This window comes from Protopterus annectens, chromosome 7.part0 (genome assembly GCF_019279795.1).
Source record: "Protopterus annectens isolate FY-2018-M chromosome 7.part0, PAN1.0, whole genome shotgun sequence".
In the NCBI taxonomy this organism is placed as follows: domain Eukaryota; kingdom Metazoa; phylum Chordata; order Ceratodontiformes; family Protopteridae; genus Protopterus; species Protopterus annectens.
In genome coordinates, this window is record NC_056739.1 from 815,134,220 (window position 1) to 815,147,604 (window position 13,385).

The 13,385-nt window shown below is 38.4% G+C and overlaps 1 protein-coding gene across 1 annotated transcript in view; it reads left to right on the forward strand.

Moving 5' to 3' along the window:
* LOC122806106 (phosphatidylinositol 4,5-bisphosphate 3-kinase catalytic subunit alpha isoform-like) overlaps positions 1 to 13,385 on the forward strand; it is a 943,896-nt gene that overhangs the window by 862,264 nt on the left and 68,247 nt on the right. The window contains exon 14 of the mRNA XM_044076344.1: positions 4,316 to 4,467. Coding sequence (XP_043932279.1) covers positions 4,316 to 4,467 — 152 coding nt within the window. The remainder of the gene's footprint in view (positions 1 to 4,315; positions 4,468 to 13,385) is intronic.

The following is a 13,385-nucleotide window of genomic DNA, read 5'->3' on the forward strand; positions in this document are numbered from 1 at the left end:
ATGAACGGTGAGATAGAACAACTTCACATAAAGAAGTCATGTACTCACCATAACGTTCCATGTGAGTTGTTCATCTCGCCTTCATTCTTACTTCCCACCCGCCAACCCCCTCCAGGTTTTTTCGAGGACTAAAATTCATGTTTTATCATGGTTGCTTTGTCTTTACTATAGTATTTATCGTAAAAAGTGACAGAATGGCATATGGTATTACTAGAGGCAGCAAACAAGATCTGAGGTAACTCAAGGTACATCATGGGATAGGGGCTTAGCCTCGAGCTGTCTGAAGACCTCGAGCTTTGTAGTTGGCTGACTCGGAGCTGAGGATCGGCTCCGAACCCATCTGTAAGAATGAAGGCGAGATGAACAACTCACATGGAATGTTATGGTGAGTATATAACTTCTTTTTAATGATACCACATATACTGAGCCTGTGGACATAGCTAACCTGATGGCCGACAGGTTCTGTGAAAACTTCACTCCCCTGTCCCTGCCACATGTACCCCATGACATCCCTACCACCTGTCCCCTACCTTGTATCTCTAAAGAGCAGGTCATAAATGCCCTCTGTAAGGGCAAAAACACAGCATCTATGGCACCTGATGACATCCCAGGCTGCGTCCTACATGGGTTGCAACAGGAATTAGCAGCACCATTGGGTACTCTTTTCAGTCATAGTCTAAGCACTGGCTTCGTACCAGATGAATGGAAAACAGCCACTGTTATTCCCTTGATCAAAGGTGGTGCTTCCACTGACCCCGGGAACTATAGACCCATTAGTCTGACTAGCTTTATCTGCAAGGCCATGGAACGAATCATCATGGACCTTATAAACAAAGATATAGGTAATCTCCAAACACTTGACCCTGCTCAGTTTGGATTCGTCAAAGGGAAGATCATGCTTGTTAAACCTGATGGACTTTTTCGAGATGGTCACCAAGGCCCTGGACAAAGGGAAATCTCTGTGTACAGCCTACCTGGACTTAGCCAAGGCATTTGACACTATCTCCCACTCAGACATCATTGACAAACTCACCCAGCTAGGCATCAACCCTTATATCATTAGATGAGTCGCTAACTGGCTAACTGATAGAACTCATATAGTCAAAATAGGGGAATCCACCTCCAACAGCAGACCTGTAACCAGTGGTGTTCCACAGGGATCAGTCTTGGGACCTCTACTGTTTGGAATCTATTTCTCCAAAGTCCAAGCAAAAAAACTAAAAGTCTCTTGCTGAGAAAATTTGCTGATAACTGCAAACCGGGACCGGTCATAGTATCTCCAAATAATGTCAACATCCAACAAGACGGCCTTACACAAACAAATGATTGGTGCCAAAGTCATGGTCTTAAACTCAATGCAAAAATGTATTATCATTCCTTTCGGTAAAAGTGATGTTCCTGCTAACTACCAGATCAATAGCAACACAGTGGTGAGAGATCTGGTCACACAGGTTGACAGCAACCTTAACTTTGACCGCCATGTCTCTACAATGGTTGTTGTGTCTTTCGGCTTATCCTGGTTAGGGGTCTTCACAGCAGAACTCTGGTCCACTAATGTTTGGTAGTGGATTTTTATGTGCTGAGTTACCAGCCCTGATGCACAACCTTCAACGAAGGCATGCCCATTCACGCATGCATACACACAGAAGACGTTCTAGCTGAGAATCGAACGCGACAACGTCTTGCTGTGAGGCGACAACTCTACTGCAGCACTGGATTCTGTATTGCTTATCTCATAAGTAAGGACATTGCCTCCAGAAAAAAGAAATTATAACCTCCCTGTACTCTTCCCTCATCAGGCCAATAGTTGAGTACAACACCCCTTTTGATATGTACCTTTTCAAGCACCTGAAGCAATTGGAGAAACCACAAAGGTTCCTCACAAGGAAAATTCAAGGTCTTCATAGTCTGTCATTTGGGGGTTATCTGCACTCACTGTCACTTTATTCTGTTTCATACAGACTACTCAGAGGTGATATCTGCCTTGCATACAAGGCAATCTCTGATCCTGATTTGTTGGAAATGCTGCATATTGTAAGTCAAATGGTACATGTGTTACTTGCTCTAAATACCTTAACCTGGCATGTGACATTAATAAAACCTGCTGAAGGGCCAGATTTGTCTCCCAGAGGTTACCACACCCTTGGAACAGGCTCCCACTTCATGTCAAACAGAGTACCACTTTGGCCATCTTCAAATGCAGTCCAGTCAGTTAGATTGTAAATTCACCCTGTGCTGATTGTAGATATAAGGGTAAGAACTTGGCTAGGCTTGTTAGCCTAGTAACTTCCTATGATCCTATGGCCTCATCTACTTTGACAACCCATCTGACAGATATTGTTCACCTGAATATCTCAAACCTCAACCTAACAGCATGGTTTTTCCATTTTCGTTAATAGCCAGACAACACATGCTCTTCCTCTGTCCATCATGTAGTTTCATCTTCTCATAAACCATCTACAAGAAAGCTTTATACGAGTAAGTGAAAAAGGTTAATTTGATGGGCAGAACAAAAACACATTGATCCCTTTTCAACTCCGATACATAGCATTCTGGAATTTTTGGTATTAATCTTTAATGAGGGGGATATCTCCTCTACCTTTAAAGTTCAGTTGACAGCAATATCTAATTTTCATATTAGATTTGAAAATTCTTTTGTGGCCTCATATAAAATTTGTAAAACATTTTTGAGAGGCGCTCTCCTATTGAGACCCACCCCCGTATAAAGATTTTACTCCATCATGGGATTTGAACTTGGTACTGCGGGCCTTAATTCTTTCCCCCTTTGACCCAGCTGCTAAATGCAATCTTAAGTTCCTGACCTGGTAAACTATCTTTCTAGAGGCCATTACCTCTGCCAGAAAAATTTCAGAACTTCAAGCATTGTCATCGAAACCTCCCTACTTGATTTTTTTCATAAAGGTAGTTATATTACATACCAGTGTGTTTTTCTTTCTCAGGGTGGTGTCAGAATCCAGTATCAATCAATCCATTAATTTGCCAGTATTCTTTCCTAAATTTGCAAACAAAGGTGAATATATGCTGCGTTTATTAGATGTTCACAGAATTGATTTTTACTTACCTAGAACAAATGAAATCAGGAAAACATCAATTACTCATCTCCTTTGCAGATTTGAAATTGGGCAAAGCAGTTACAAAGGTAACTCTAGCAAGATGGCTGATGGATTGCATTTCTTTTATCTATAACAAGTCATGTATATCCTTACCAAAACCTGTAAGAGCTCATTCAACTAAGTCCATAGCAACTTCTTCAGTGTCTCTATCCAGGGTTTCCATGGACGACATATGTGCGGCTGCAGCCTGGGCCAGTCCTCATACCTTTATCACTCATTACAAACTGGATCTATTCTCAGGGGGGGGTAGAGCAACGTTTGGCTCAACTATGCTCAGGAATATCCTTCCTTAGAGTCCACCAGTGATTTTAGGTTGCTGGGGCCTCTCTCCCAGCAGTTAATGATAGAATGAAACTTGACAACATCAGATAAAGAAGTTATGTACTCACCATAACGTTTCATCTGTGTTGTCCATTTTCATTCTTCCTCAACTCTCCTCCCACCAACCCCATCCTTAAGGCTTCTGGAAGAATGAGTGCGTATTGGACCTATACGCCCCTATTTTTTATATAAGCTCCAGATATAGCTTCTCCATAGTAATCTTTTACTTTCTACGAAGGCCACAAACAAGATCTGAGGTAATTGAGGTTAGTACATTATGGGTGAGGGAGAAGCTTTAGAAGTTTTGGTTGCCACGAGCTTTACCAGCAGCTGAGTCAGATTCAAGGGATCAGATCCGAACCTATCAGTTGAGGAAGAATGAAAATGGACAACACAGATGGAACATTATGGTGAGTACATAACTTATTTTTTATTTATTACAGCAGCGATTATTTTACAGTACACTGCTGAGTGATGTACAGATGGTGTATTTAAAGGAAGTCATTCAGTAGCAGGTAGTTTATGCACTGGGGATTTGTCAGCACACTTCTCAAGTATAGCACTGTGACAGTTATTTTTCAGAATATAGTAATATCGTGGGACTGTTGCATAGGAAACTGGCTTTGTATCATGGGACTGTTGCGTAGACGTGTTCTTAACTGGGTTTGTATTGTGTGACTGTTGCATAGACACATGTTCTTAACTGGCTTTGTATTGTGTGACTGCTGCATAAACACATGTTCTTAACTGACTTTGTATTGTGTGACTGCTGCATAGATGCATGTTCTTAATTGGCTTTGTATTGTGTGACTGCTGCATAGACGCATGTTCTTAACTGGCTTTGTTCTTTCTCTGGACAGCTGTTCCACATTGATTTTGGCCATTTTTTGGACCACAAGAAAAAAAAGTTTGGATACAAACGTGAGCGAGTCCCATTTGTCTTGACCCAGGATTTCTTAATTGTTATTAGTAAAGGGATTCAAGAATGTACCAAAACTAGGGAGTTTGACAGGTAAGAAGTTTTGTCTGAATTTTATGGCGTACAACACTGACTGTGTATTAAGGATTTGCTTTGGTGCTTGCAACCAAAACTGTATCCAGAACCTATAGAGAAACTCAGAAATTAATTTATCACAAATATGGAAAAGTGAGGCCCCACAGAGTCAGGCATACAGTAACAATTTTGTAGCCAGTCAAAAATTTGCAGATTAACAGTAGGGTTTAGAAAATCCCAGTGTTTATACATTTTGGGTTAGTAAAGTAACACCCATCTCTAAAACATGTAAACAATAAGGCAAGCCCAGATCATTGTTCTGTTTGTAAAGTGAGTTTCGGTGTTGTCTTTCCCCTGTTCGTGATGACTCTGCAATTTATCCTGGTGGAAGAATCTTGATTTTCAGGCATTCATTAAAATGTGAAAAACTTCAAATAAATATACAAAGGTGCATATTGAACTGAGTAGAAGTCAGAATCGCAGTGTATATATATATCTTGAGAAGTCACGTTGCTGTGATTTTACACAGCCCATAAACTGTACTGCATGGTAGTTTTACGCAGTAAAATAAAGATGCCACTTGCTTTGTATTAGTGCTTCTGGTGTTTGAAAATAATATAATGACATTATAAAAGCAGCATTCTTTGCAATATTAAAATAAAACGTTTTAAACAAATAATATAGTATTGTGCATATTGATATTGATGTGATTTTATCCAAATAAATAGTACAGTAAACTACATGAAAAATCATAAAAGAAAACTGATACAACAGTTGAAGGGTGTAACCAGGCATACTTATTGTTCTCCACCGCATTACTCAGGAACATTAGTACTTTTCAGGTCATAGTATGTCTACAGCTGTCTAAATTAGTGCCCCAAACAACAGGTACATAGCTTGCAAAACAGTGTAGAGGGAATAGCTGAAGATAATGCATACTTTTTAAGTGCTTAGGGGGCAACATTTTGAGAGATTTGTCCACCCTTCTAAATATCAAATGTGTTTGGGGCAAAACATAGAGTTTGTGAGTATAAAATAGAATTTTGTAGCTACATCCCTGCAGCAGATTCATATAAAATAGTTAACACCGTAATGTTCCCTCTTGTCAGCAGGACACTGTTGTTCTGTACAAGTCTGCTGTTGTGAAGATTTAATTATCACTATCTCCACTTCATAATTAGTCTGAGAAAACAGAATAGATCTATGTAGTAAGTCAAAAATATTATAATTCAAGAATAAAACTGAGTAGAATTATATATTTCTGTAAATTAAAATGTGAGATTAAGATGACCTGTTTTGTATCCCAGATAGTGAATTATTTAGGTAATTATACATATGTCTTCATCTCTGAGCTCAGTGTTCACAGACTTGCAACAGGTGAAACTGTTTTAGGTTAAATATGAAACAAGCATTTCAGGCTTTTTCTGCTTTCAGTACACAAAGGGCATCTGTGTTTTAAGTTAACACAAAAGAAACATTTGTCTTTTTTGTTTTCAGCATGCAAGAAACACCTCAATGTACACATCAGCCTTATCTGATATTGAAACTGCCTTTCTGGACTGGAATCTAAGCAGAATACAAAATGTAACTCTTTATGATCATTGTACAAATAAGAGGGGGAGAAAAGAATGAGCATATTTTAATTTAATAATAAAAATCCACTGCCAATCATGAGCGGACAGGTGATCTGCTGTGGCGACCCCTAACCGGGAAAAGCCAAAAGAAGAAAAAGAGGTATAAAAAAGAGGTATAAAGCCCTCATTCCCCAAGCTGAAGCCCTGCCATGGCTAAACAAGAGCAAAACTCTGCGTGTGTGTGTGTGTGTCTATTAGTTCATCTGTTCAACTCGCAGGCTTCAGCTGCACCTTGATAGAACTTTGCTTGATAACTGGTACTGGGTTTTTGCTTCAGCACAAGTTAGTCATTTCTAAGGTCCAATGCTGTTACATTGCTTCACTTACTGTAGTGTTTCAGAACTTTGATTGTTTTTGTTGTTGTCTTTCGGCTTTTCCCGGTTAGGAGTCGCCACAGTGGAACTCCGGTCCGCTAATGATTGGCAGTAGATTTTGACAAACGCCGAGGTGCCAGCTTGACGTTCATCCTTCAACGAAGGCATGCCCATTTACGCATGTCTTTCAAATGCCTACCCAACTGCGGGGAGGACATGCAGACTCCACACAGAAGGCACTCCAGCCAAGAATCGAACGGGAGAACCTCTTGCTCTGAGGCAACAATGCTACCGCTGCACCACTGCGGATATAAGCTCCAGTCTGTATATAGTAGTAACAAAAACATTAACATTAGCTAACTACTTCAACTAGCTTCTGATGTTTACAATAAAAACAGAAAATGACAGCCTTGCCTAGCTTCAACCCCTTGTCTCTCACATCGCATTCAAAGACCAGCGGCTGCATCACTGTTTGTGTTATGCTGAAGTATTACTGTGTTAAGATTCTAATTGTCTGTAGTAGGTGGTCTTTCATTCTTATGTTCAGTACATTTGAATTATGCCCAGATCAGCTTAATGTTTTATTATTTGATTATTTAAATCAGATCGGTGATCCTATACTGCTGTATTGCTATAAACATGGGTCTTAGTGCAGATTTGCACTGCTTAAGTGCCTAGCTATTATGGCATGGATAAAGTGAAGTGTCTTACAGCAGATAACACACTTGGGTTTTTAGTGCCCATTTGCAGATGCAGTGCCACGTCTAGATGTTTAGGTGTGTTTGAATAAGGACTGTACATTACTCATCACTACATGTCGCACTGTGTGTTGGTCTGTGACTTCTGATTCAGTTTTCTATATCCCAGTCCCATATCACTTCTACACTCTCTGCTGTACAGAAACAGAGTCCTCTTTACCACCAACCAGGAAATTGTATACAAATGTAAAACGGAGAAGGCAGGGTAGGAAAAAACATTGTTTTAGTGGTTACCTGGAGAATTTCTTTTGTGAAGAAAAAAAAAAAAAAAAGATTTTTAAATGACTGTAGAAGATGTTTTGGTACTTGCGTATTATCGCAACAACATTCTACATGACTCAGTATGCAGTTCTGCATTGTAAGATGGTCAAACGGCATGACAGTCAGTACCAGCGGTATAGTGTGATGGCGTGAGCTGGCTGTTTGCTTGGTGGATAGTAGTTAGATGTACCACAGTCAAACATGTAAGGCCAACACCCTTTGGGATCCCCCCTTGTAACGTAGTGCAGGTGCATGGCCGCTCAATGGTACCATGGGCGTTTAGCATTTCAGGCTGTTGGTGGTTGAACAAGACATCCTTTTGCCTCAGCAGTGAGGCGGGCAGACGATTTCCCATCACTTTGCTTGTATGTTCAGTGAATTATTTTTCTACCATTTCAGTTATTCTGGCAGCCTTGCACTTAGAATACTGCAGCGGCATGGCTGCTGAGCTTATTCATGTGCTCCCCACAGTAAGAGACCTGGCATTGCTGTCACGGCTTGGCAAACAGTTCACCGCTTCTTCTGTGGTGGAAGTGTTATGGCAATCCCTGTGAATTTACATTCAAAACATTTGTTTAGCTTTGCAGCTTCAACTTCATGACAATTATATTCTACTAGGTTAAGACGCAAAGGCAAAACTCTGTTTTGTATGTATTTGAACAGGCATCGTGGTAACATTTACAGCACAGAAGAAATGGGCAACCGATGATTTATGTAATTTTCCATTACACCCTGGAAAGTAAATAGTGTTGTAAAGAGTACATCGTAAAAAGGGTGGATTTTGTTACCCAGAGAAAAAGATATCTTGGAGGGCTGATAGAAAACATAGTGATAGCCAGTCCTTTCCAGTGTGGTTGCGATAATTCGTAAGTACCGATGATGTCACTTTCATTCTAGAAATATGCACAGACTTGACAGTACCTGTTAGTTACTTAAAAAAAAACAACTGACAGGAGTTTGAGGACTTGGGCAGTAACTAGTTTGAGGTAGTATTGGCAGTTGTATTCTTTTTCTGAGGTGCACGGCTGTAGTTTGGCCATATCTCATAGACAGTGTTTTGTGACAATGCCAGGAATGCATTACATTTGCTTAATGGCCAAAGAAGACAGTAAGTATCTCTTGTCCATCCTTTTAAATGCCTTAACTTTCTACCTCACCTGTATTGCTAGAGTGGAGGGATAAGAAGAATCAGACAGTGGGGTTATGAGTCAAAGGCTATGCCTTTAGGCAAGCCCATGCTTATGCATCCCCATTCATTCCCAGGCTATGAGCTCTTCTTTGTCTAGTGAAGCAGTGAGCCTTGCTCTCAGTGTTTGCTGTTGAAACTAAGGATGTTAGGTGATGAACACCCAGTTTATTTATTTTTTTTATTTATTTATTCATTTTGTTAACTGGGTAACTGAACTGGTCTGTAGGCCCTTTTCAGACACAATCCAGACACAGTAGTGCATTATAATGTTACAGATGCACATAGACTAATATCTTAGCAAAGTAAGTGACACTTGAGTTTATGCAGTTAATGACAGAATGCTTGTTGAATTAATACATCAGTTAGACCCATTGTTGTCATTTTGCAATGAACTGGAAATACATTTAAAATATGTGTAGCCCTTTAGCACTTATTTGCAGTATGTACAATTGTAAACACTTTTGCTAAGTAAAGAGTTTATACTTAGAGTACAAATTTATTTATTTATTTTTATTTTATTTTACATTTGTTGACCGGGATAGTCCGACTGGATGTATGTCCATTTTCAGCGGCGAGCCGGGGAGAAAAACTCCAAGATGATAATACAGATTGAACATTTAGTAAATGCTAGTTTCAAGCAGATTACAGTCATAAGCAGTACCAGCATTTCGCACATATAGTACTAACTTATTATAAAACACTTTACAAAACATAACATTATTTTCAAAGTTATATATACATACTATTACATTCAGGTTTAAGACACATTGAGCAGCAGTTATATAATTGACCCTTTGTGAAATGGTGTGGTAGAAAACAGTTAGAAGTAGTTGAAGGTAAGGCACCTAAGTAATAGAGAGGTCACTAGTCGGGGTTAATGCAAGGACATAACCGATGAGTTTTGAAGTATTTCTTGAGTTTGTTTTTGAATCGAGTTAGTGAGGGTTCTAGGGTCAAGTCATCTGGGAGTCTGTTTCATGTTTTTCTAACAGAGTTTGCAAACAGAGTCCCCCCAGCTGAATAGTTGGAGTTGTATGTTTGAACTAGGAGGCTAGTGGATGATCGCAGTGGCTGGTTGCTGGTGTAGGGGCTGATAATATTTTTTAGTGCAGGTGTATTTTCTGGTTGGTAAAGGACTTTATGTGCCACTATTAGCTGGTTGAACTGCAGTAGGCTAGGCAGTTCAAGCCATCCTAGGCGATTTAGGTTGTGACATTGGTGTGTCCGGTAGGCTGTGCCAGTAGCAAATCTGGCAATGTGGTTATAGCAGGATGATAGTTTATTAAGATCTGTTTTGTTTAAGTTGGAGAATAGAGGTGAGGCGTAGAGAAGAGTTGATAGCAGATAGGAATGGGCAGTTGCAGTTCTAGCAAGTGGGGTAAGGAAAGGTTTGATTCTGTAAAGAGAGAAAAATTTTATTAATGGTTTTGATAGTTTGATTGATATGCGCATCAAACTTCAGGTTGTTATCAACTATAACACCCAGTAATTTAGTTTGGGGCTTCTGAGGAGATGATAGTGCCATTGTTAGTGGTTATGTTGAAGGATGGCAGGGGGTTCCTGCGTATAGGGGAGAAGAGGAGCACCTTAGTTTTGTTGGGGTTTAGGATTAGATGTTAATTGGATTGCCATTTTTCTACTGTATTGAAGGTATTTTGGGTTAATGTGACTAAAGTAGCTGGTGGGGTGTTAGAACAAATCAAGGTGGAGTCATCCACATATTGAATGCAGGTAGCATCTGGGATGACTGAATGAAGGTTGTTGATAAAGATGGAGAAAAGAAGAGGTCCTAGTATGGAGCTCTGGGGGACACTTAATGTGATGGCTAGGCGAGATGATAGCTTGTCCTGCCATAGGGACTGCCTGTTGTCTGCCCTGCAGGTAGGATTAAAACCATTGGAGTGCATGGTTGTTTAAGGAAAAGTTTTAATTTTAATTGATTCATGGGATTTATTGAATAAAATAAATGCATTACAATATCAACCCCATTTTTCATTTTTAACAGTGGATGTAAAGGATTTGTTTTCTGTGATTCCACACCATACAGGTCTCGAGTGTTTTGAGTTTAACTGAATTTAGATTTTTAAATAAGAAAGAGTTTAGAAGAATTCATAGTCCATTACATGACATGATAATTTTTTATATACATATAACACATTCATTTGTTGCCATCTTTAACACATACTCAACATATATTTTAACATATATTTTATATATATATATATATATATATATATATATATATATATATATATATACATATATATATATATATATATATATATATATATATATATATATACACACATATTTAAATTTTAATGGGACTAGTATTTTTATGGGACGATTTATTATGCAACAGTGTTTTCAAACAAGTTTAACACAGTTTATTAATCAACACATAGATTTTGTTGGATATTTGACACATTCATCTATTCATATATATACACATTTTTATGTGTACAAACGGTGAAAATGGTGTAATACAACTTTATTTATTCTTACCACAGTGACTTGAGGTTCTTTAAGTGAAATGCATTTTATTAAAATGAGTTGAATCACAGTTTTTTTAATTGTAACTAAATTGTAATTAATTTAACTAAATTGAACAATTGATTAATAGAGACTTATATAAATATGTGAGCAGAAATACACTGGTTATTCTGATGAAGTTTCCTGCATTGGAAATGAAAGCGCTTAATCCTTTTGTGACAAAATAATCTCTTTGTTCAAGTTTTTTTTTGTTCTTTGTTTGTTCGTACAATAAATTAATTCATACTATCCATTGTCGGATTTTGTGGACTGAATAGTCTTTGAAGAAAACAACGTTTATTACTACTTATTATTAAGCCTGTGGGACTGCCTTTATTGGATCCTGTGCTACGGAGAATATTTGTGGTTACTAGTTTGTTTTATATCTCCGTTTTCCATTTTGGTGCAATTATCAGTTTTTTGTTTAAGGCGAAGGCCTTCAAGGTATTTATAAGCATTTTGTGGTCAACCATGTCAAACGCCTTTGATGGATCTAGAAAGAGTGCTGAGGATAGTTTGTTATTATTGCGGTTGTGGTTAATGACGTTAGAGAAAGAGAGGAGGGCAGAAGTAGTACTGTGGTATGGCTTAAAGCCATGCTGACAGTAGGACAAGTTTGAATTTAACTTTCATCTCCAAAACATGAACACTTCATTTTGCTAAATAGGTCATCTTTTGGTTTAGTTTTAAATAAGTCCAGAATGTTTTGTTATTTAATGTCAGCAGATCCTCCATTCTAAGTTGCTGGACTTAACTTGCAAAATGCTCTTTCACATGTGCAGGTTTTTTAACTGCCTAATGAGTGTTAATCCATCTAATTGGCTATCTCTCATTGTATAGTAACATTGTTTTATTTGCAATTTTGTTTTAAGTGAGATACAATGGCTGATTTTTTACAATTATGTAAATTAGTGAACTAAGAAAGAAATTAGCTTTTTCAGTAACTGGTAGCCAGGTGTTGCAGTAGGTTGAAGTGATGTGTGCATGGTTCAGCTAGTGGTGCAAAACGACTAGCATTCCATTTAGACAAGAACAGACTTTACACAAACACAAGTACTTAAATTATTCTTCATTTAGTCAGCTAATTTCCTTCCTGGCAGTTTCTCTGACACGTCTAAAAAGAGTGAGATCTTACTCCATATCTTTGATTAAGACATTAAAGCTTAGTTTGCCTGCTTGCCTTTTGTCAGCCCAAATTCTAATTTATTTCCTTTGACTGTGGAAAGTCCAGCAAATCTATAAATTCAGTGATTACATGGCTGTCACGTTCCATGATTTTGTTAATGTAAGAGGGGAACGACTTTTCTTGGGCTAGTCTGTACCTTCTCTTTCTTAGGGTAAGTACCTTAACAACCTGCCTTTTCCAGTGCAGCAAAAATGCACATTTTCACCAAGAACAATGTAGGATTGGAATTTAGGATATGGTACACACTTTTATGAAGTTTCATTTCCCTAGGAGATGGAGCTAGGCTGATTCTGTGTTTGGGAAGTTGGTTCTCAGAAAACTGTTTCCTGATTAGTACAGGCGTTCACCTAGTTAGGGTACCATTTTTAGACTAGAAAACTCGTATTGTTTTGAAAGCTGTGCACATGAGTGGAACATTACTGAGCTATAAAACTTTTATTTCAGTTTTGTGTTTCCTCCCTCCCTTGTTTTTCAAATCTGAACCAAGAAAACCTCTTGTGACTGCTTGTGCAGAGGTGGGATGCAGTGTTTATGGAACAGTGTTGAAAAGGAAAGGTGGAAATTCTTTCATTCCATGTGCTTATATGTTTAAATTCAGTGGTTTCCAGCTGTGGGTTAAAATACTGGAATGTTTTAAATCTGACTTTTATGTCATCGTTGTGGCTAATGCTGACCACTGCATGCTGTATCAAAGGCAGGAATCTACCAAAGTGGCTGTAACTGTGGAAATGATTCTTCTAAGCTGTGACACAGGATCCGAACTGCCTTGCTACTAAGTTTAATGCACTAAGCTGCCAAAAAGCACTTCCGAGAAAGTAGAAGTCAGAATCCTGAATATTGTAAGAGAGAGAAAAGAACTGGAAGAGGTATCTTTTGAAAAGGCAAGGAGCAAATTATTTAGAAATAAAGGAAATTTGTAGGAGCAATACATGCAAAATAATGTTCAGGAGGAGGAGGAGTAAGGTTTAAGGGAAGGCACCAATTCAGCAATTTATGTAATGCTGGACTGAATGTCAATTGTTACGAAAAAAAAAGAAAACATGAAATATATAAACCCATGTA